Genomic DNA, 20,396 nt, shown 5'->3' on the forward strand with positions numbered 1-20,396 from the left:
AAATTTGTCAGGAAGGTTGTTTTGATGATTTTTCAGGTCAAGTTCGAAGTTGGGTAATCTCCATTCAAAAACTAGGTCACAGGAGCTAAAAATAGAAAAATCTTGTTAACACTCTAGTGGCTGTAGTTTTCATCAACATATTCTGGAAATTTGTCTGTTAGGTTGTTTTGATAATATCTAAGTCAAGTTCAAAGGTGGGTCATGTCCGGTCAAAAACAAGGTCACAGGAGCTTAAATTAGAAAAAGCTTGTTAACACTCAAGTTGCTGCAGTTTTCATCCAAATATTCTGGAAATTTGTCAAAAAGGTTGTTTTGATGATTTCTAGGTCAAGTTAGAAGATGGGTCATGTTCGCTCAAAAGCTAAGTCACAGATTCTAAAAATAGAAAAAGCTTGTTAACACTCTAGTGGCTACAGTTCTCATCCAAATATTCTGGAAATTTGTCAGGAAGGTTGTTTTGATGATATCTAAGTCAAGTTCCAAGATAGGTCATGTCTGGTGAAAAACTAGGTCACAGGAGCTAAAAATAGAAAAAGCTTGTTAACACTCTAGTTGCTGCAGTTTTGATTCAAAAATTCTGGAAATTAGTCAGGAAGGTTGTTTTGATGATATCTAAGTCAAGTTCAAAGATGGGTCATGTGAGGTCAAAAACTAGGTCTCATGTCAGGTCAAAAACTAGGTCACAGGAACTAAAAATAGAAAAAGCTTGTTAACACTCTAGTGGCTGCAGTTTTGATTAAATTATTCTGGAAATTTGTCAGGAAGGTTGTTTTGATGATTTCTAGGTCAAGTTTGAAGGTGGGTCATCTCAGATCAAAAACTAGGTCACAGGAGCTAAAAATAGTAAAAGCTTGTTAACACTCTAGTGGCTGCAGTTTTGATTCAAATGTTCTGGAAATTTGTCAGGAAGGTGGTTTTGATGAATTCTATGTCAAGTTTGAAGATGGGTCATCTTAGGTCAAAAAACTAGATCACAGGAGCTAAAAATAGAAAAAGCTTGTAAACACTCTAGTGGCTGCATTTTTGAACCAAATATTCTGGAAATTTGTCAGGAAAGTTGTTTTGATGATTTCTAGGTCAATTTCGAAGATTGGTCATGTCCGTTCAAAAACTAGGTCACAGGAGCTAAAAATAGAAAAATCTCTTTAACACTCTATTGGCTGCAGTTTTGATCCAAATTACCTGGTTATTGGTCAGGAAATTTGTTATGATGATTTCTAGGTCGAGTTAAAATATGGGTCGTCTCCCGTCTTAAATTAGGTCACATTGCCCAAATATGGAAAAACCTTTTTAACACACTAGAGGTCACATGTTTGACTCAGTTGTCATCAAACTTGGCCAGGATGCTTGTCTAAGACATTGCTTGGATGCGGTTGATTGGCCAGGGGAGCAATCCAGGGTCATCATGGCCCTCTTGTTCACAAATTACATAATCCAAAATAATGTCTCCACAAAAGCTTGCTTTATTAACCAAGTTTGATATAAGATCTTATTCTTATTTCTAGATATTTTCAATTTTTAAGTTTCAATTTTTAACCTGTTTGCATAGATATGGTTACAAAAACACCAGGTCAGAGTTGTCTGTCCTACATCAATTTTAACTAAGTTTTAGCGCTTGTCATAAACATATTGGGTTATCATATATCATGGTCAAATGTAGTGTAAGCATTTTCCAACCAAATTGGTTTTGTACCATTTTATGTACTTATCTGCTGTATCTACAAATGTACATTGATAGATCCCTACTTTAAAGGGAGACACAGGCAAAATTTTCATTTCTTAGTTTTGAAATTTTCATTCATTATTCTGTAAATGTCCTCAAAATGAATACACTAAACGGTCAAAGGAACAAAACTTTTCTCCATATAAAGAATAAAATGGTGTTTTCCTAACTTGACCCGCGTGGGTCAGGTTAGAGCGCTAAAATTTCACAATAGTTGTCACTCTGTACTCTGGAAACGTTAAAAAACATGTCAAATCAATTACTTAGACTTGTTTCAATCATACAATATCCACAATATTTGTTATTGTAACTTCCAGGGTTTGTTCAAATCGCATGACTTGTTTTTAAACTATTCGGTGATTCTGTTCGCGTCAAAATTTCGTTCAACATATATAGATATATTTAAACTTCAAACCCAAAATATATAGAATTTATACAGAAATTCATGTTGGGACTTTAAGAAATGTCATTTTAGGGTGATTTGAGTACAGAAAATCATTTTTATATTTTTGCCATTATTTTGCCTGAGTATCCCTTTAACTTTTTTTATGAATAACAATAGATTTAACCACAAATATTGACATGTGCTCTTTGGTTAACAAATTTTTGTGGTGAAAGTCTTATAGTATCCGCTAATCTGATAATTAGAATTAGACATGATAGGGATCTATGCATCTACACAGTGTCACCATCAATCTGAAGTGAGACCATTTTAACAGTCTTTTATTTCCTTTTTAGAAAATAAATTGGAAAATGAGCAGGACTTAAAATCTTTACCAACTCTTCCACCAAGGGCAAGGAGAAATTCTCAAAATCAGCCTCCTGAAATGAAAATACAAGGTAACGTTTGTTGGCTCGCCGTTAGAGGCAAGTCATTGTAAGTATCTGCTATTTATAAAGGCAGGTACCAAATTGAAAAGAGAGATAGCTCTTTAGTATTGTAAGAAAGGATGAGTCATAAGCATTATATTACTCCATGATAACCTATTGCATATAAATCATCTGCTCTTAGAATCATATGATTTTACCAGAGCATATCAGTAATAAAACCATATAGATTTGATAATATCTCCTATTCAAACACTTGGTCAGAATTTGATAAAACTGTGCAGCAATGATGGCAAGGTAGTCATTTACATATAGCTAAAATGGTTACCATCTGCCAGAACAAAATTGCTACTAGAGGAATATCTGTCCATTTAGAACTTAATTATACCCAATAAAGGCCATCATGGACCAACTATTAGCTCACCTGTCACAAAGTGACAAGGTGAGCTTTTGTGATCACAATTCATCTGTGGTGTCTGTCGGTAAACTTTACTTTAACAACATATCCTCATAAACCACTTAGCCAATTTCATCCAAACTTCAGAGGAATGCTCCTTTGGTGGTCATCTTTAAAATTTGTTCAAATAATTTAATTTCATGCACAACCAAAAGAAAAAACTTAAAAACCTTCCTTAAACAAACAGAAAAGCTAGAGCTTAGATATTTGGCATGAAACATCTTCTAATGCGTTTCTACCAATTTTGTTCAAATAAATGCCCTGAGGTCGAAATTGCCCAAGCCTTTTTTTGGTCATTGATTTTCCTTATAATTATGTAAACATTATTAAGAACTGTTGTTTCCTTTAGCAATAGCAACCAGTAATATTTTTACACATGTACTATTTCAGATACAAATATGAAATTTGCGATATCAGTTTAAGATTTAGATTTTATATCTGCATTTTTTATGGTTAACAATAATACTTGGCATGGAGAGTTTTTATATTCAGGTGAGGGATTTAAATGCCATCATGGCCCTCTTGTTTCATTTAGATTGCTGTGCTCTATTAAGGTCAGTACATGAAGTACAGAAATAAAAAATCATTTATTGTCAGTTGGCCAATAACATTAAAGATAACAGGGGGAAATTATTCACAAGTTCAGACTGAAAATCATTGAATGACTGGCTTGCCAGTATTAAAATATGGTTTCTTGTTTTCAACATTTGTAAAACCTTTTAATTTTTAAAATAGTTATTATAAAAATTTCATAAATAAATAATTGATTATGTGATAAGATAGTGCATAACCTTAAATGATTTAGATACATATTAACATACCATAGTAGCATTTCAGTTGTTTTTGATGACAAGAAAGAATATTCTAGTTCTGTGTTTCTTAAAAATTTAATATTGAAAAGAAAAAAAAACAACAGAGTAATGGCTTTTTGCCGCATGCATCTCCTTTGACTTAACTTAAACAAACTCTTCCATTTAAAAGATAATGTCCTTATAATCTTCTTGATAAATAAATTAATAACAGTGTTTCAGTTCAAAAAGTGAATGTTTAAGCTGGTATGTCATAATAGTTTGAAAGTGTGAAATAATTTAGTTATTAAACATACAATGTACTGACTAAATAGTTGTTGTTTCAATTCCAGTAATGATAATTGTTGCCAGTTCCTTTACGTAACATGCTAAATATTTCAGAACCAATGAGTCCAAAAGCACAACAGATGTATAAGAAGGTAACCTTTAAAGTAACTTATTCTTTGACTGGCAGCACTGAAAGAAAAGAGACAGAAATAGAAAAGAAGATGAGACAGTTGGATTACATGAAATGGAAATTTGCAACCATTGATTTAAAATCATTTTGTGCCAACCTGCAATTTTCTTCACGAAAGCAACAATATTTGTTTCAAGTGAATGATGGCATTTTGCAGGTAGATATTGGCTCTGTAAGCGATGCTTCTCAAATTGAAAAACATATTGATTACATTGTAGACATGGTTATTGAATATTCAAAAAATTGTATTGTTAGACAAGTTTTTTTTGATAGTAAAATAAGAAGGGAAGATGTGGAAATAGCTGTTCAGGAACTTAGTGTTATGAAAGAGGGTATATACTATGCAGAGATTAACAATGAAGAATTTCATGTGATCATAATCTGTCATCAGTCTATTGCTGATCAAATTGTTGAAGGAATTAGAAAAAAGATCAGTAAACTTGAAGCAGGCAGTAAGAGACATACTGCAAGAATTAAAAAGCCCCCAGTTTTTAGAAAGAAAATGGAAAAAGAATCATTTAAAGAGCTATGGTTACAGAGGTTTCCTTCAGTTAATATAAGACAGAAATATATTGAAACAAATCATGAGCTTTTAGTGACCCTTGAAGGTCCAAAGCCAGAAATTGAGGAAGCTGTAGCTATGATTGAACAAGAATATCTTTGCAATGAAGTCAGTTTCACGCATGTCAAATATTCTTCACAGTTCAGCAATATTGTGGATGTGCTATGTGAATTTACCTGCTCCTTGCAAATTGATGAAGATATTTCAGTGGATATAAATGGAGAAAAAGAAACAATTGGGATATGTAGTACATCTTCAGATACAAATACAGATGAAGTCACAAACATGGTAAAGAAATGCATCAGAAGAAAAGAAATTAATAAGCAAGTAAATGGTCCTGATTTCACCTCTGACTTTGTTGAAGAATTAAAAGAGAAATTAGACGAGAAGCACAAACCATTCATTCATCTGACTTTTGTGAATGAAGGGTTAATAAGGGTTTACGGGTTGATAGAACACATGAACTCCTGCTTTAGCAACATAGAAAAAAAGGTACATGCAGAGAGAAAAGCGGGATCCACTGTGCATAAGTCGTCAAAAGAACAGTCACAACCAACAAGTTCATGTGTGAAGGAAATTATTAGAATTGAGAATCCTTTGGTATATGAATGTATTTGCAAGTCTGAACAATTCAGGTCAGTAGCAAAGAGAGGTGATATCCAAGTAAAGCAGCTCAACTCTAATTTGAATGGTTTTGAAATACATGTAACTGGTTTGAAAGAAGCTGTCGACAGTGTTAAATATGAGGTTAAGGAAATAGAGAAGAATATTAAAGAGTATACAATGGATTGTGAAGTAGAAGGCAACTGTGTGCCAAACTTAATAGAGCATATACACAATTTAGAAAAAAGCTCTGATATGGTTGTAAAGACAGAAAAAGTACAAATTGAACCAATATCCTATGACTCCAAGAAAATACAATGGATTTTTGCTCAAGGGAGTACTGTACAAATTGCAAAAAGCTGTTCATTACCTGGTAAAAAAGTATTGGTGAGATTTGAAGAAGAATCAATAAAAAGTAAGGATTTTTCAAAGCTTTCTTTGCTAAACTGATTGCGCATCTTTTAAGCTGATTTTGGTTTCTACGCATAACTATATGAATGAATGGCTCAATTAATTTGATGATGTATATTAATTTATGATCAGTACTTGTATATTACGAATGGCACAATAAGTACTGAATTTATTGAAGAATATTCAGAATCCTAGACCAAAATGTTAACATAATTTAAAACTTTCACATTCATCATGATTGTATAATTTTACTATCAGTATACCTTCGCCAATGTTGAAATGTGTGTCTTTGCTTGCAGAGGTTTCATTTTATTCCCTCCTTAATCTCAAGGGAGTTAAAAAGCTTTTTTGTACCAAATTTAAAGTCCAGACCTACGTTTCTGGTTCAAAAGGAAGTTGTAATTTTTACTCATTGGTATATTCTTGATTCAACTAGTATTGGTCATTAGAGTTAATTCAGTGTTAAGAACAGGCTCCAACAAACAGATCCTGAAACATTTTCCTTTTAAGCTGTTTTGGACAACATTCAAAGTTACCAATTAAACATATTTTATTGTCATAGCTGTTTGTTTGTACCATGTAACCTTGTAAAAAGACGTACCATTTTTTATGCTCCCCGAAAAATTTCGGGGGAGCATATAGTCGGCGCCTTGTCCGTCTGTCCGTCCGTCCGTCTGTCCGTCCGTTGTCTTGTCCGGAGCATAACTTGAAAACCCTTGGAGATAATTTGTTGAAACTTCATACAGTGGTAGAGGGCATCGAGGGGGAGTGCAGTGTCAAAGAACCATAACTCTATTTTGCCCGGTTTTTGAATTATCTCCCCTTATAGAAAAATCTTGTCCGGGGCATAACTCTAAAACTATAAGAGATATCAACATGAAACTTTGTAGGTGAATAGATCTCAATGGGTAGATGTGCAGTGCATAAGAACAGTAACTCTTTTCATCCTAATTTTGGAGTTATTGCCCTTTGTTAATTTTAATACTTTGAACTTTGTCCGGAACATAACTTGAAAACCCTTGGAGATAATTTGTTGAAACTTCATACAGTGGTAGAGTGCATTGAGGGGGGGTGCAGTGTCAAAGAACCATAACTCTATTTTGCCTGGTTTTTGAATTATCTCCCCTTATAGAAAAATCTTGTCCGGGGCATAACTCTAAAACTATAAGAGATATCAACATGAAACTTTGTAGGTGAATAGATCTCAATGCGTAGATGTGCAGTGCATAAGAACAATAACTCTTTTTGTCCTAATTTTGGAGTTATTGCCCTTTGTCTATTTAATACTTTGAACTTGAACTTTGTCCGGAACATAACTTGAAAACCCTTGGAGATACAGTTGACTCTCAATAAGTCAAAATCGCTTTACTCAAAATTCCGTCTTAGTCGAATAATTTCTGAGATCCCGTCAAATTTCCTTCTTTATCTTTGTATTTTAACTCCGCTTAGGTCAAATTTTGACTTACCGAGACTCCTGTTTAGTCGAAAAGAAAATGTGGTCCCGTCAATTAAAGTACAACATATTTTCATCTCAATTAGTCGAAGTGTGAAAACAGCCGACTGATCAAAGGTCGGCGACATCAAGGTGAGATGTTGTCACTCGTGATTTACACGTTTCATAGTAATTTTAATTGCCGGTCATCATGTATTATTAACACGTCGTAAAAGTGGCTTTAATCCGTTTCAGGACTTAATTGGTTTTAACAGTTAGATAACTAAATTAAAATTTAATTACATTGCTTTAAGAAAGTTGACTCGTGCCAGTCTGATGGATGTTAGTCAAAAAACAGCCTAGGTATTGATGTGTGTTATCAATGTAAATGACATTTGTATAATTAATGTTCCGTCATATTGCATACATTAATTTGTACTTCCGGTTCACGATAGTTGCTAATTTCATTTTCGTCCGATGATCAATTAAATCAAATATAATTGTGTGTTTATGTTTCACTATTAATATACATTTATTAAATTTTGAATGATATATTTTTGTTCATTTATAATTTATAGTTTTTAGTTATTTGCCGTCATTTCAATGGTCAAATATCGCAGCATTGCCGCTAACAACAATAATAACCTACTTCTTTACACATTCAATCAGGCACATGTATATGCATGTACGAATGTCAAAGTAATGGCGGTAGTTCCACATTACTCGAATTCCGTTTCTCTCGAAGTAAAATGTCCAGTCCCTTGAATTTCGAGTTACCGAGAGTCAACTGTAATTTGTTGAAACTTCATACAGTGGTAGAGGGCATCAAGGGGGAGTGCAGTGTCAAAAAACCATAACTCTATTTTGCCTGGTTTTTGAATTATCTCCCCTTATAGAAAAATCTTGTCCGGGGCATAACTCTAAAACTATAAGAGATATCAACATGAAACATTGTAGGTAGATAAATCTCATTGAGTAGAGGTGCAGTGCAAAAGAACCATAACTCTGTTAAGCCTTATTTTTGAATAATCTCCCCTTTTAGAAAAATCTTATCCAGGACATAGTTGTAAAACTATAAGAGATATCAACATGAAACTTTGTAGGTAGATAAATCTCAATGGGTAGATGTGCAGTGCACAAGAATCATAACTCTACCTTGCCTAATTCTGGAGTTATTGCCCTTTGTTTATTTTTACATTTTGAATTGTCCAGGACATAACTCGGAAATCATAAGAGATATCATCAAGAAACTTTGTAGGTTGATAGATCACATTGATTAGAAGTGCAGTGCAAAGAACTGTAACTCTGCCTTGCCTAATTTTAGAATTATTGCACTTTGAACTTTTTCCACGGACATAACTCTGAAACTACAAGAGGTGTACTTTCCTGTGTCCAAAACCTATTCGGGGAGCATCACCCGGCTCAAACCGGGCTCTTGTTTATAATTATAAATGTAACATTTGTAGAAGACTGTTCAGCATCCTTGTTATGTTAGTGCTTTTTAGTTCATTTAATCTCATCTTTTTAGCTCACCTGTCACAAAGTGACAGGGTGAGCTTTTGTGATCGCTTTTCATCCGGCGTCCGTCCAGCGTTTGTCGTCCGTAAACTTTTACTTTAAATGACATCTCCTCATGAATCACTAAGCCAATTTCATCCAAACTTCACAGGAATGTTACTTTGGTGGTCACCTTTGACAATTGTTCAAAGAATTTAATTCCATCCAGAACCCTGGTTGCCATGGCAACCAAAAGAAAAAACTTTAAATATCTTCTTCTATAAAACCCAAAGAGCTAGAGCTTAGATATTTGGCATGAAACATCTTCTAGTGAGTGTCTACCAAGTTTGTTTAAATAAAAGCCCTGGGGTTAAAATTGGCCCCGCTCCAGGGGGTCATTGATTTTCCCTATATGCATATAGTAAAAAACTTAAAAAAATCGTCTTTTAAAGAACCCAAAGGTTAGAGCTAAGATATTTAGCATGAAACATCTTCTAATGGGTGTGTACCAAGTTTGTTCAAATAAAAGCCCTGGGGTTAAAATTGGGCCCGCCCCAGGGGGGTCATTGATTTTCCCTATATGGATATAGTAAAAACTAAAAAAATCTTCTTTCAAAGAGCTAGAGCTAAGATATTTAGCATGAAACATATTCTAATGGATGTCTACCAAGTTTGTTCAAATAAAAGCCCTTGGGTCAAAATTGGACCCGCCCCGGGGGCATTGATTTTCCTTATATGTGTATAGCAAAAACTAAGAAGATCTTCTTTGAAAAAAACCAAATAGCTAAAGTTTAGATACTAAGCATGAAACATTTTCTAGTGAGTGTCTACAAAGTTTGTTCTATTAAAAGCCCTGGGGTCAAAACTGGCCCCGCCCCTTGGGTTATCCATTTCCTAATATGTGTATAACAAAAACTTAAAAACTCTTTTTTGAAAAAACTCAAATAGCTAGAGTTTAGATATTAAGCATGAAGCATCTTCTAGTGAGTGTCTACAAAATTTGTTCAAATAAAGCCCTGGGATCAAAATTGGCCCCGCCCCAAGTGACATTGATTTTCCTTATATGTGTATAGCAAAAACTTAAAAATCTTCTTTGAAAAAACGCGAATAGCTAGAGTTTAGATATTAAGCCTGAAACATTTTCTAGTAAGTGTCTACAAAGATTGTTCAAATAAAGCCCTGGGGTCAAAACTGGCCCTGCCCCAGGTGTGTCATTGTTTTTTACTATTTGTGTAAAGAAAAAACTTGACCAGCTAGACCTTAGATGTTTAGCTTGAAACATTTTCAAATGGGTGTCTACCAAATTTGTTCAAATAAAAGCCCTGGGGTTTAAACTGGCCCCGCTCCAGGGGCCTATATACAGGTGAGCGACTTCAGGGCCATCATGGCCCTCTTGTTTTCTGTGTGTTTGCAGTACATATTTTACATATTCTTGGATGTCTGAAATTGTTTTAGAAGCATTATTATATACATATATAAAATTTTACTTAAGTGTGGTTTCAATCTTTATTACAACATACAGGATCTTTAAAGGGGGTATAAATCATTGGCATTTAAATTAGTTTTGGTCATAAATAATTGTCACAGTGTGAAATAATGTGTTGCTCAAGGTTAAATTGGAAAAAAAAAGATGAAAAAGTCATCTAAACTTTTATTACATAAAGATGTCTTAGAATATAAAAATAAGTATCTCATTTTTTGAAAAACATACTGTAAAACACTTATTTTTCGCGAGAACCTTATTTCGCGAATTTGAGGCAAAATGTCCATAATAATTATTTCGCGTCAACATGAATTCGCGTCTTGCAGAAAAATGTGAAACCGGAAACCCAATATCATTCAGATATTTTGCTGTCCTGTCCGTACACTAACATTGCATCGTTTGTCGTGCAACGAATGCAAATATATCCGTATCGATTTTTCTGATAGCTTGCTAATCTTCTTGTTAAGTGAAACCGTCTGTCTAAATATATGTCAATAAAGTTTGATAATTATTTAATATGTGTTCACTGTGTTTGTCCTGTATTGTCCCTGACTATACTCCATGTCTCTAGCATTGTTAATAGTAATGCAACGTGTTAAAGTTTCACTGATTGGCCATTCAAAGGCAAGCAGACAAAATCAATTAAACGGTACAGTAATTTGCCTAACCTGTAGTAAACAATTACGTTTACCCTCCGGCTTAAACTGTAGTTTAATACATTAGGATACAATAAATAGAAATGTTTCAAACAACTCGCAGGTGCTAAAGCATTTGTACCATTTACCAAAACAGTTATTCTCAAACACTTTAATAGCTACATGATGTAACTAGAACTGGTTTCGATACTTTCCCGAAGATATATATCCATGTGTACGCAGTGTATAGACAAAATGAAATATTCGCGAGAAATATGAATTCGCGTCTAAGAAAACTCGCGAATATTAGCGAAAATAAATTTCTCGCGAATAATAAGTGTTTTACAGTAATTGGACACTGGTCCCTTTTCTTTGGCTATACATTCTAAATATAGAGGAGCCATCCTATGTACAACAATATCCTTGCATTAATCACATTATTTAGTTAAATATGATTTAACTTGTTTTAGTTACTTCTGTTAAATGTTTCAAGCAATGTTTGACAACAATTTATTCCAGCAAAACAAGGAGTGAAGATGAGTGAAAGTGATATTGTGGTATCAGTTCCAAAATGGGTAGGTGGTTCTGCAAAAGAGAAAATCAATCTTTCTGAGAGGTTTAATGAATGTCTGCAAGCTTGTTTAGACAGGTCACTTCATCACATAGATGTAATTGTTGGCAAGGTATCCTGGAAAATGCAAACATTTGTGAAGCAGCTGCTCGTGGCTGATTTGTTGAAAGAGTTGTTGCAAAAAAGAATGACTCCTTGTCTAAGTGTTTGCTTTTGTGGCAGTGATGAGAAGATATGTGATGATATTTACACAGCCTGCTGTGGATTCTTCAAAGGTGTTTTTTCTACAATGCCAGCAGGTAACAATTATTTTCAAAGTAAAAATGCATTTATAGAAACTAATATGTCTTCTTTTAGCTCGACTTTTTAAAGAATATGGAAAGATATGGAATGTACTTATCCAGAATATGAAAGCTATTGTACTTACCCAGGCGTCAGCCTCTGTGTTGGCATCAGAGTGACACTTTGGTAAAGTTTTTGTGTGCAAGTTGGTATCAAAGTTCATTTAAAGATCAAAGTGAGTGCATCCGGTAATAACACTAAGTAAAACTGGCTATATATAGGCAAAGTGCATTGACCTAGAAACTTGAAACTTCGTTTATAAATGAAATTTGGTGTGTTCTAGCTGCCATATTTATCTGAAGGTCGAAATGTTAATTTCTTTTTTTCTTAAGTTTTACATTTTGCTTTGTAAAATATATTGAATTTAGTTTTAACATGTACATTATTTATATCAAATATATACAATAGTATTGAGATTCAAGTAAAAAGTTTTCTTCTTTATGCTTTAATAAATTTTCTTTTTGCAAATGTGATAAAAGAACTTTTCTGTTTTATTTCAGATGAAAGACGTGTTACTGTTACCGTTACAAATGGTAATCTTGCTGACACAAAGGTAATAATAAGTTTGTTTGTTTGTCATTCAAAATGAGATGAATATTTCATTCCAGGGCCATCATGGCCCTCTTGTTTATTGTCTTTCCAATCATCTTTCTGTCATTCTGTCAATCCTAAGAAATCAGCCATATGGAGATTATGCATGTCATTTAAGTTTTTCTATCTCCCTGTCTTTCTGTCATTATACATGTATCTGTGACATTCAAATGAAATCTGTATCCAGCAATAACTCAATAAGTGCAAAAGCTAGGTGATACTGGGTATGTGAATAGAGGGCCATATGGAAATTATACATGGCATAATAATGTTTTCATCCGTGAAAAAGTGTGGTTTTTCTATGGTTACAGAATTTGTAAAAAACAAACAACAATGAAAAATACATGAAATAAAATTATGCAAAACTGACATCTTTTCATTACTCAAAAAGTTTTTTTTCTTTTTAAAAAAATTATTTCAATGTCCTTAAATTGCATTATTTCATCCTAGTTTTGTTTTGACTCTTAAAATTAGGCGGAGGAAAAATGCTTTATAAGTAATTTCCACATTTATATGGGTTGAGGTAGGAGCATAGTGTGTTACAGATATCTGTAACACATTTAAATAATATCAAGTTACATTGCAAAGTTTGATGTATTCAATATAGAATATCAACTTTTGCTTTTCCCTTGTAACAGTTTGTGTTTGATTATGTATAATTTAGAGTCTATGTATAGTGTCTCAGCAAGCCCTGAAGTATATGGTCCTGACAGTCTTAGTTAGTCCCAAAGATTACCTATTTAGAAATAATTTATTATACTTAAGAAATAATTATTTTTACAGGCTGACATTTTGGTGAACTCGGTTGATAGAATGGGTTCTTTAGATAGAGGAGCCATATCAAAGTCTCTTTTGAGGAAATCAGGAAAGGAAGGACACAAACTTCAAGCTGAAATTAGAAAATTCAAATGCCCTTTAGATTCACTGAAAGTATACAAAACAGGGGCGTACCTTCAAGGCTGCAAATTTATATTCCATGGTCTTTTAGAGTATTATGTAGTAAATGGCACAAGTCAAAAGGTAAATATTGTTCTGAAATAATTTTGCAAAACTTCGTAGGAAGTTCAATCCTTGATCACTCAAATAAATTAAATTTGGACTTCTTATATCCTTTCCACGACCGACCCTCTATTTAGACGGACACCCATAACGTTTTAAAATGGGCACATTCTTTCAAACCCTAAAAGTGGGGTCTGAATTAATGAAGGAAACCTGAAACGTAATAAAACATGACTTTTTGTGTTTTTTCAACAGTCTTAAAAACTGTAACGGAAATCAGCGTAAAAGAATTAAGTAAAGTCTTATAAAGCGTAATTTCTGATAAATCTTACTCATAAATACGGTTCAGACTTTCTTGCGAATAAGGGACATACCGTATTTCAACTATATGGTTGTCCATCGTTAATATTGAAAACATCGTCATTTTACGTTATGGGGATAGGTGTTTATAAGCTGTGAAATAAAAATCTCAGATAATTGTAAATGCACATTTTGACGAAAATACATTTTAGTATGTTACGGGTCATTATGCGGTATAGGTAAATATGATATCCACTATGTGTCAAACAGTAAATGAGAAGTTACCGTTTAATGACTGAAACAGAGAATTCTGTAAAATTGATTATAATCTTATTAGCAATAATCAATCATCTTGTCTTTAGAGAAATGTCACAGATAAGGTTTTGACAATTAAGACAAACATATCTTCTATAAGGTAGAAACAAGTTTTAGAAGCCTTATTATTAGTGAAATGGAGAAACGCATGGTTGAAATGAGTTAGTATTTTTAAAATGAAACTTTACAAGATAGATTGGTAGGTCATGTACATGCGCATAATACATTTTTTTTTATTCCTGGAAATTTGTTAGAAAGGTTATTTGTTAGATTTCTAGCTCAATTTAAAATATAGTTCATCGGACAGGTCAAAAACTAGGTTACATAGCCCAAAATGGGAGAATTTTGCTAAAACTATAGAGGAGGACACTGTTTAGGTCTAAATATCCTGGAAATTGGTCAGAAATGTTGTTTAGATGGTTTCTAGGTCATTTTTGATTATAGATACTCTAGGGTCACAAAGTAGGTCACACAACTAAAGTTATGGAAAAATATGGTTTACATTTTAGAGGTTATATTTTCATCCAAAATATCCTGCACATTTGTCTGAAGGGTTGTTTTTGATTTCTAGCTCAGCTTTGAGCATGGGTCATCCATGGTCAAAATCTAGTTCACACAGACCAAAATAATGGAAAATCTTTGTTATTATCCCCCACCAATGGAATTGGGATATTGTTTTGGCGTTGTCCGTCCGTCCTTTCGTACAAATGTAAAGACACTTACGGTGGCTATGGGAACAATGGGTAACAGTAAATTTCCTTTGATGCTATTCATTCAGTAAGCTCTTATGTGGCTAAATAAACAAAAGACCAAACTTTGAGGACATCCGTCCGCACTACCGAATAGGGATAGGGGGCCATCTAGCTGTAAACAGAACAAAGGAGAGCAATAGAGTTTATTCCTTAACAATAGAGTATGGGGTCATTTACCCTCTATTCAACAAAAGAAAATTACAATAGAAATGGCCCCGTATCCCAATTCGGCTAGACGTCCATCTGTCATCCATACATCCGTCCGAATTTTGTTTCCGCGCTACTTTTCTGCAACTACTGGCTGGAACATAACTTTATGGAAACCTTCAATATGAAGAGGAGATGCACATATCGTCCCCTTGTTCCGGTCAGACCCTTTTACTTGGAGTTAAAAATTGGCCCTTGAATAGTTACGCAATTTGCATATAGAGCAATAATCGTTTCTGCGCTACTTCTCTGCAACTTGGGCTTGAATTCAACAAAACTTTATGGGAACCTTCAATACAAAGAGCACATGCGCATATCGTTGCCTTGTTTTGGTCGGACCCTTTAACTCAGAGTTTTGGTCCATGATCAGTTATGCAGTATGCATATAGAGCAATAATCGTTTCCATGCTACTTCCCTGCAACTACGGGCTGGAATTTTGTCCGGAGCATAAATTGAAAACTACAAGTTGGAATTCAATACAACTTCATACAATAGTCTAGGACATTGAGAGGAAGTGCATGGCACAAGAACCTTAACTCCATCTTGACTAATTACAAAGTTATTGCCCTTTGTTACTTTTCCTTGTCCGGAGCATAACTTGAAAACTACTGGTTGGAATTCAATACAACTTCATACAGTTGTCAAGCACATTAAGAGGAAGTGCCATGCACAAGAACCATAAATCCATATTGACAAATTACAGAGTTATTGCCCTTTGATACTTTTCCTTGTCGGGAGCATAAATTAAAACATACTGGTTGGCATTCAAAACAACCTCATACAAAAGGTGAACACAATAAGAGGAAGTGCAGTGCACAAGAACTATAACTATATAACTAAATTTTAGAGTTATTGCCCTTTGTTACTTTTCCATTGCTTGTTTCTTGTCCAGAGCATAACTTGAAAACTACAAGTTGGAATTCAATACTATTTCAAACAATGGTCAAGTATAATGAAAGGAAGCACAGTGCACAGAAACCATAACTCCTTCTTGACTCATTTAAAAGTTTTTGCCCTTTGTTACCAGTGCATAACTTTTTATTCTCCAGTGCATAACTAAAATTAATGGTTTGAATTCAATGAAACTTTATACAATTGTCAAGGGCAGTGAGATTAAGTGCAGTGCACAAGAACCATAACTCTATTTGGACTAATTACAGTTATTGCCCTTTGTTACTTTTTTTGTCCAGTGCATAACTTGAAATCTAGTGGTTGGAATTAAATACAACTTCATACAATTGTCAAGCGCAATGAGAGGAAGTGCAGTGTACAATAACCATAACTTTATCTTCAGTATTTATAGAGTTATTGCCCTTTGTTCCCTTTCCTTGTCTTTCTGAACTGAATACAAAGTAATTCAACCACATTGAAAGGAAATGCAACATACAAGAACCACAACTATCTTCAATTGCCCACAACCATAACTCTGTTTCAATATTTTTACAAGGTATTTCCGAAGCAGTCTTGCGGGGGTATTAATCACATTTCGTAGGATCAAATCATTATTCAATATTATAGGCACAGGAGCAAAAAATAGAAAAGTAATGTTAACACTCCTTTGGCTGCAGTTTTGATCCAAATATCCTGAAAATTGATCAGAAAGGTTGTTTAAATGATTTCTAGGTAAAGTTCAAATTTGGGTCATCTCCAGGCAAAAACTAGGTCACAGTAGCTGAAAAAAGAAATATCTTGTTAAAATTTTAATGGCTGCAGTTTTCACCCAAATATCCTGGAAATTGGTCATTGATTTCTAGTTCAATTTTGAATATGGGTTATCACGGGTCAAAAAGTAGGCCACACAGTCTAAATATGGGAAAACCTTGTTAACGCATTTTAGGGCTACTTTTTCAGTCAAAATATCTTGGAATTTTTTCACAAACTTTGTTTTGATGATTTGTAAGACAGGTTCGAATATGGGTCATCTTGGGTCAAAACAAGGTCACACAGCCCAAATTTTGATAAACCTTGTAAACACTCTAAAGGCTACTTTTTAAGTCGAAATATCCTGAAAATTTGTCAGAAAGGTTGTTTTGATGATTTCTAGGTCATCTCGGGTCAAAACCTTGGTCACAGCCCAAATAAAATGGGATTGACCCCTCATAGTTAGGTGAGCGATATAAGGGCCATTATGGCCCTCTTGTTTTAAAGATGGCTTATTTTCTGTATGAAATCTGCTGTGGTCATAGTATTATTTTTAGCTCACCTGTCACAAAGTGACAGGGTGAGCTTTTGTGATCGCTTTTCGTCCGTCGTCTGTCCGTCCGTCCGTAAACTTTTACTTTAAACGACATCTCCTCATAAACCGCTGAGCCATTTTCATCCAAACTTCACAGGAATGTTCCTTTGGTGGTCACCTTTAAAAATTGTTCAAAAAATTTAATTCCATGCAGAACTCTGGTTGCCATGGCAACCGAAAGAAAAAACTTTAAATATCTTCTTTTAAAAAACCCTAAGAGCTAGAGCTTAGATATTTGGCATGAAACATCTTCTAATGAGTGTCTACCAAGTTTGTTCAAATAAAAGCCCTGGGGTCAAAATTGGCCCCGCCCCAGGGGGTCATTGATTTTCCCTATATGCATATAGTAAAAACTTAAAAAATCTTCTTTTAAAGAATTCAAAGAGCTTGAGCTAAGATCTTTAGCATGAAACATCCTCCAGTGGGTGTCTACAAATTTTGTTCAAATAAAAGCCCTGGGGTCAAAATTGGTCCCGCCCCAGAGTCATTGATTTTCCTTAAATGTGTATATCAAAAACTTAAAAAATCTTCTTTGAAAAATCCCAAATAGCTAGTGTTTAGATATTGAGCATGAAACATCTCCTAGTGTCTAAATGTCTACCAATTTTGTTCAAATAAAAGCCCTTGGGTCAAAATTGGCCCGGCCCCAGGGGGTCATTGATTTTCCCTATATGCATATAGTAAAAGCTTAAAAAATCTTCTTTTAAAGAACCCAAAGAGCTAGAGCTAAGATATTTAGCATGAACCATCTCCTAGTGAGTGTCTACCAAGTTTGTTAAAAAAAAGCCCTGGGGTCAAAATTGGCCCCGCCCAAGGGGGTCATTGGTTTTAACTATATGTGTATAGTAAAAACTTAAAAAATCTTCTTTTAAAATAACCCAATGAGCTAGAGATTAGATGTTTAGAATGAAACATCTTCTAATGGGTGTCTACCAAGCTTGTTCAAATAAAAGCCCTTGGGTTAAAATTGGCCCTGCCAGGGGGGGGGGGGGCGGAGGGGGGGGGGTAGATTGTTGTTTTTCATTATATGTGTGTAGTAAAAACTTAACATTGTGAAACATCTTCTAATGGGTATCTTCCAAGTTTGTTCAAATAAAAGCCCTGGGGTTTAAACTGGCCCCGCTCCGGGTGCCTTATACAGGTGAGCGACCTCAGGGCCATCATGGCCCTCTTGTTATTATTTTAAATGCTTTTGGGACTGTTTAATAAAATAATTATCCCCCGCCGATGGAATTGGGAGGGGGATATAGTTTTGGCGTTATCTGTCCGTCCGAATTTCGTTTCCGGAGTAGTTCTCTGCAACTACTGGCAGGAATTCAACGAAACTTTATGGGAATCATCAATATCAAGAGGAGATGCGCATATCGTTGGCTTGTTCCGGTCCGACCCTTTAACTCAGAGTTATGGCCCTTGATTAGTTATATAGTATGCATATAGAGTAAAAATCGTTTCCGGAGTAGTTCTCTGCAACTACTGACTGGAATTTGACGACACTTTATGGGAATCATCAATATCAAGAGGAGATGCGCATATCGTCGGCTTGTTCCGGTCAGACACTTTAACTCAGAGTTATGGCCCTTGATTAGTTATGTAGTATGCATATAGAGTAAAAATCGTTTCCGCACTACTTCTCTGCAACTACTGGCTGGAATTCAACGAAACTTTATGGGAATCATCAATACCAAGAGGAGATGCGCATATCGTCGGCTTGTTCCGGTCAGACAATTTAACTCAGAGTTATGGCCCTTGATTAGTTATGTAGTATGCATATAGAGTAAAAATCGTTTCCGCGCTACTTCTCTGCAACTACTGGCTGGAATTCAACAAAACTTTATGGGAACCTTCAATACCAAGAGGAGATGTGCATATCGACGGCTTGTTCCGGTCAGACACTTTAACTCAGAGTTATGGCCCTTGATTAGTTATGCAGTATCCATATAGAAAAATATTTGTTTCCTCGCTACTTCTCAGCTACTAATGGCTGGAATTCAATAAAACTTTATGAGATAGTACAAAGAGGAGATGTGCATATTGTCGCCTTGTTTCAGTCAGATACTTATAACTCAGATTTATGGCCCTTGATTAGTTATGTAGTATGCATACATCTCATTGGCATTTCCAGATTTTACTATTTAACACAAAGTTATGGCTCTGTTATTGCCCTGAATATTTATCAAGTTCAAAGAATATTACTGTTTATGCCATGATTAATATATAAATAAAGCCTTATGTCTTCAGTTGTTGTGTTAGTAATAACCAGTACTCGGCGGGGGATATAAATTCAACGAATTTGCTTGTTTTTATTGATAATTGTTATATGTTCGATTAAAGGCATATTGTTAATGAAAATGAAATCAGTTCACCCCTTTATGTGTATTGATTGTAAGATGGCTGCCGTTACACTATCACGTGATTATCCCAAGCACCACCAAAACTTAGCGCGGGAATTATAAATATAGCTAACCTGGGCACGTAGTATAGGATACGAAATACTTTTTTATCAATATTTAGAAACAGTATCTCATCGGGGTTTCATTGGATCAATTGATAACAAATTATAATGTTTTTGTAAAAAATTAATCATTTCCCAAATCTGTGCACAATTTTGATATATTTTGTTCAGTGGAAGATGTGTAATTTGTGTTTTTGTTTTAGAGCTGTAAATTGATTGTGCATGGTTCTTTGTTTATATTTTGATTTCCTTGAAATAATTTTTCTCATCTGAAGGCAGGCAACTTTAATAGATCTATTATGATTACATTTATTACATTTCATGTAAATGTTTAAAAATATAAATTATCTGATGACATGTTTGTTCATTTTACATTACACCTTTCATGCAGCAAACATTAAAAGTCTTCACAGAAGTTAGTATGCAATCATACTTATATTACATACGAATGTATGTTATATTTTTCTTGTTATTTTAGAAGCTGAAACGTTTTGTGCTTGATTGCTTGAAAGAAGCTGAAAGTTGTAATTGTAGCTCAATAGCATTCCCTGCTCTGGGAACAGGCAATTTAAATTACCCACTATATGAAGTCAAAGCAGCTATGTTTGATGCTGTTGAAGAGTTTAACATGTCGTGCACAGGTGGAACAAGTCTTCAAGATGTTAAGTTTGTCCTGTTTGAATACGAAGCATTTCAGGTATTACATTTGTACTTTTACTAAATTTTTACTGTT

General features: G+C 34.4%; 1 protein-coding gene across 2 annotated transcripts in view; it reads left to right on the top strand.

Moving 5' to 3' along the window:
• Positions 1-20,396, top strand: part of LOC132721111 (uncharacterized) — a 51,932-nt gene that overhangs the window by 24,272 nt on the left and 7,264 nt on the right. The window contains exons 5-10 of one of the 2 annotated variants that reach the window (XM_060705364.1): positions 2,462-2,563; positions 4,199-5,854; positions 11,417-11,767; positions 12,311-12,363; positions 13,185-13,421; positions 20,142-20,360. In XM_060705364.1, coding sequence (XP_060561347.1) covers positions 2,462-2,563; positions 4,199-5,854; positions 11,417-11,767; positions 12,311-12,363; positions 13,185-13,421; positions 20,142-20,360 — 2,618 coding nt within the window. The remainder of the gene's footprint in view (positions 1-2,461; positions 2,564-4,198; positions 5,855-11,416; positions 11,768-12,310; positions 12,364-13,184; positions 13,422-20,141; positions 20,361-20,396) is intronic. The other variant, XM_060705365.1, reaches the window with a different exon arrangement.

Source organism: Ruditapes philippinarum, unplaced genomic scaffold, assembly GCF_026571515.1.
Source record: "Ruditapes philippinarum isolate M1 unplaced genomic scaffold, ASM2657151v2 ctg6322_1_1_1_1, whole genome shotgun sequence".
NCBI lineage: Eukaryota > Metazoa > Mollusca > Bivalvia > Venerida > Veneridae > Ruditapes > Ruditapes philippinarum.